At 39.3% G+C, this 4,388-nt stretch overlaps 1 protein-coding gene across 2 annotated transcripts in view; it reads right to left on the reverse strand.

Moving 5' to 3' along the window:
• LOC106875977 (solute carrier family 4 member 11) overlaps positions 1 to 4,388 on the reverse strand; it is a 46,878-nt gene that overhangs the window by 12,145 nt on the left and 30,345 nt on the right. For both annotated transcript variants that reach the window (XM_014924329.2, XM_014924324.2), the window contains exons 8-10: positions 3,638 to 3,820; positions 2,637 to 2,724; positions 2,336 to 2,458 (exon numbers count right to left, since the gene is read on the reverse strand). In XM_014924329.2, the coding sequence (XP_014779815.1) occupies positions 2,336 to 2,458; positions 2,637 to 2,724; positions 3,638 to 3,820 (394 nt within the window). The remainder of the gene's footprint in view (positions 1 to 2,335; positions 2,459 to 2,636; positions 2,725 to 3,637; positions 3,821 to 4,388) is intronic.

Here is a 4,388-nt window from a genome sequence, read left to right on the forward strand (position 1 = left end):
TTGCTTGACCTTAACCAGTTGAGCATGACCCTTGTTGGCTGACGATATGTGCATCTCTGATCATGAGCAGAAGTAGTGGGGGAGCATGATAACCAATCATGCTTGGACGGTGCTTTTAACGTTCCACTGGCATGAGTGCCAATCAGGTGGTACTGTCATCGGCCACATCAGCGATTTTGATTACATAGACCGCATTTCTATTTTTCCGCCAGAGCAGAACCTGCAGGCCAATAGTTGGTTTTAACAACTTATTTAATCAAGAAGTTGGCAGCCACAAATTTGCTGTCTTGAATTTAACATATTTCTCCAGTTGTAGCGGTACAGTCATGGAGCTGTACTAATCAGCTATTTTGTCATAACTGCAGAGTTTATCTATTCCCATGTGAATAAATTATTGTTTGTATTCATCATTCATAGACCAACATGAAAACTACTATGTGCAGTGAATAACACTTGTGTTAATTGTTCACGAGGTGTCGTCCAGCATTTACACGCAGCCAGTAAACCAACACAACAACATTGTGAAACACAAACCTTCTCATGACACATGAATTATCTGTCAGAATTTTAAAACATTAAACAAACATACGAAACTAAGAGAGAAAAATATCCAACATTAGACTAAAAATAAACAGTTATAAATTTGTGAATCATCATCATCGTTTAACGTCCGCTTTCCATGCTAGCATGGGTTGGACGACTTGACTGAGGACTGGTGAAACCGGATGGCAACACCAGGCTCCAATCTAAATTTGGCAGAGTTTCTACAGCTGGATGCCCTTCCTAAAGCCAACCACTCAGAGAGTGTAGTAGGTGCTTTTATGTGTCACCTGCACGAAGGCCAGTCAGGCGATACTGGCAACGGCCATGCTCGAAATGGTGTCTTTTATGTGCCACCCGCACAAGCCAGTCCAGGGGCACTGGCAACGATCTCGCTCGAAAATCCTACGGGAGCCAGTCAGGCGGTACTGGCAACGGCCACGCTCAAAATGGTGCATCTCATGTGCCACCCGCACAAGAGCCAGTCCAGTGAAATACTGGTTTCAAATTCTGGCACAAGGCCAGCAATTTTGGGGGAGGGGGCATCGACCTCAGTATTCAGCTGGTACTTTTTTTTATCAACCCCGAAAGGATGAAAGACAAAGTCAACCTCAGCAGAATTTGGACTCAGAATGTAAAGATGGATGAAATGTTTAGCATTTAGCCTGGCGCAGCAATGATTCTGCCAGCTCACCGCCTTCGTATACTGAAAAACTGGTTCCAAATTTTGGTATGAGACCAGCAATTTTGGAAGAGGGCATAAGTCAATTACATCGACCTCCAGTATGCAACTGGTACTTATTTTATCAACCCTGTAAGGATGAAAGGCAAAGTTGACCCCAGCAGCATTTGAACTCAGAATGTAGAGTCAGAAGAAATGCCCACTAAGCATTTTGTCCACTGCTCTAACAACTTTGCCAGCTTGTATGCTGAAATATTGTAAAGCAGAAACTGCTGACAGACATTGAAATTGATCAGATGAAAGGAATTATAGAATCAGATTTGAGAAACAGTCCAATGCATATAACTCACAAATTAACAGACAAAAACTATGTCAAAGCAGAAACATCTTCACAGGAAGGAATAAATAGCATGACACAGATACAATGAGAAACAATTTGGAGATCAAACCATTGTATAGGAACATATTAATGAAATAATGATAATATCAGGACATACGATCTGACAGAACTTGAAAAGAAAAATAATTACTAAATGGGTCAAAGTTCACAATATGATCTTCAAGGAACACATTGACTTTCTTAAGATTTTCAACAATAAAGGGGAAAAAAATCTGACTAGTGAGCATAGACCCCTAAGTTCATTATAAATCAAAATATCAACAATGGACATTAAATGATGATATCTATATGGGTGCTATCTATCTATCTATATATATCTATATAAGGGTGGCGAGCTGGCAGAATCGTTAGCACGCTGGGCGAAATGCTTAGTGGTATTTTGTCTACCATTACATTCTGAGTTCAAACTCCGCCGAGGTTGACTTTGCCTTTCATCCTTTTGGGGTCGATTAAATAAGTACCAGTTACGCACTGGGGGTTGATATATCGACTGAAACCCTTTGTCTGTCCTTGTTTGTCAAGAGAATGAGAAAGAAATAGTTATCACATGTACAGTTACAAATACCTATGGGGACATTTATGAACAACCCCCAAGTATAAGAAAGAAAAAAAAGGGAGCAGAAACCCAAATGAAGAATAAAGCTAAGAAGGAATTACTTGTAAAGAGAAGGAAACTGTAAGGAGTTACTCTGAGTAGCAGAAGGAGTACTTACTTAGTGTTCCTTTGGTATTACCATCATTCAAAACACCAAATGCTATTGATGGTAGAAGTATGGCAAAGTAAAGAAACAAGGTTGTGGACAGAGTCTTCTGGACTGACCTGGGACCAATGACACCTGTATGTATATGAAAAAATTATTTTTTTTTTTTAATATTAATACATATATATATATATATATATATATATAGCTTTTTTGGAACAGTGGAGCTTGAAGCAGGTAAGAGATTAGATTTAATGGGTGAGATGTGGGTTTTAAGTGTTTTAGTTTTGAGTAAAGAAAGAGAAATATTCACCATCTTTGTAATCAGAAATGTAATGGGGAAGTCTTCGCTTCAAATCTTTACGTAAACCTCGCATAAATCCACATTTGCACTCTTCTTTCTGTAACAACATCAACAACAACAGATTTATTAGATTAATTTTAATAAATACAATTTCAAGGACACGGTATTGTCTTTACAAATCAGTAAATGTTAACTAACCGGTTTCTGTTAACTAATTAGTTTCTATTAACTCATTGGTTACTGTTAAGGTACCAGTTTGTGCAAGGTACCAGTTAACTAATCTAGAGGCCATGGGAATTTGAAGTTGATCATCATCATCATCATCGTTTAATGTCAACTTTCCATGCTGGCATGGGTTGGACGGTTTGACTGAGGACCAGATCCAACCTTTCACACCTACTCTACAATGTCATTCCAAAAATTACAAACACACCATTGAAATCTTGAAGCTACAAAATAATGCATGATTAATTCAAAACACTAGGAATAAGTAAACGTCACATTTGGCAAAAAAATCTGAATGTTAAAGGGCCGAGTATTGAAGAAGTATCCAGGAAATGATCATGTCAAAAATGCATCAGAACTTTCTTTCCAAATTAACAGATAAATCCTTAGATTAATAACAGTCAGAGAGATCAATAGATAGACTGATAAACAGATAATTAAACAGATAAATTGGTAGAGAGATAAACTGATAGATACATCAATTGATAGTTAGATTGATCAATAGATAAAGATAGGTAGGTAGATGGATTGGGAGACAGCCAACTGGTTGAACAGACAGACAGATAGAGAGGTAGATGGCTGGTTGGACAGACAGACAGATAGGGAGGTAGATGGCTGGTTGGACAGACAGACAGATAGGGAGGTAGATGGCTGGTTGGACAAACTGATGGATGGATGGATGGATGGATGGATGGATGGATGGATGGATGGATGGATGGATGGATGCACAGGCAGACAGTGGGACACGTTAGTAGACAAAGAGAAAGAAAGAGAGTAAGACTAACCTGTTCAGTCTCAGGATGCATTTGGGTCTTCCGATGCTGTTCAGCTAAAATATTGCCATATTTCCTAAGTACATTATTAAACTGTGCTGAATTGGAACATAGTGATAATTCTTGACGAAGGTCAGGGCAAGCAAATAAAGTGCTAAATGTTCTTCCGATTTCAAACTCACTTTTTGTACCTTTCTGAAAAATAACATTATGCATATGTAGTGTATTTATGTAATATACATTTACATACACACATACATATATCTTCATCAATATATATATAAATACAAGTGTATACACACATGATGGCCGTCCACTCGTGACCAAGGAAGACCATTGCCTACCTTCAGGAACATTGTGCGCTCTAGGACTAACTTATATTTTGCACTTGCGGCTCCGTTGGTGGCTAATGAGCCCTGCTCTTGACAAGCATACACGACTGCAAACATTGCAGACCAAGCTTTCCCCATTCACTATATGAGCCGTGCGCTTTTGCGCAGCTCGCTTAAGTTCTTCATGCTGCACACGTGCTCTCTCAAAAGTGTTGATCCCCTCCCTAACCTGCTTCCTCCATCTATGGCGATGACAGGCATTGTTCTCCCAGTCAGTGTCCTGCATATCACAGGCCTTTAATGAGGACTTTGACACAGTCCTTAAAGCGCAGCCTTGGTTTCTGCAAGAGTCTCCTTCCATTTACAAGTTCTCCATAGAGCATCTGCTTAGGAATCCTGCTATCCTTCACACACACACACACACACACACA

Source organism: Octopus bimaculoides, chromosome 13 (assembly GCF_001194135.2).
Source record: "Octopus bimaculoides isolate UCB-OBI-ISO-001 chromosome 13, ASM119413v2, whole genome shotgun sequence".
NCBI lineage: Eukaryota > Metazoa > Mollusca > Cephalopoda > Octopoda > Octopodidae > Octopus > Octopus bimaculoides.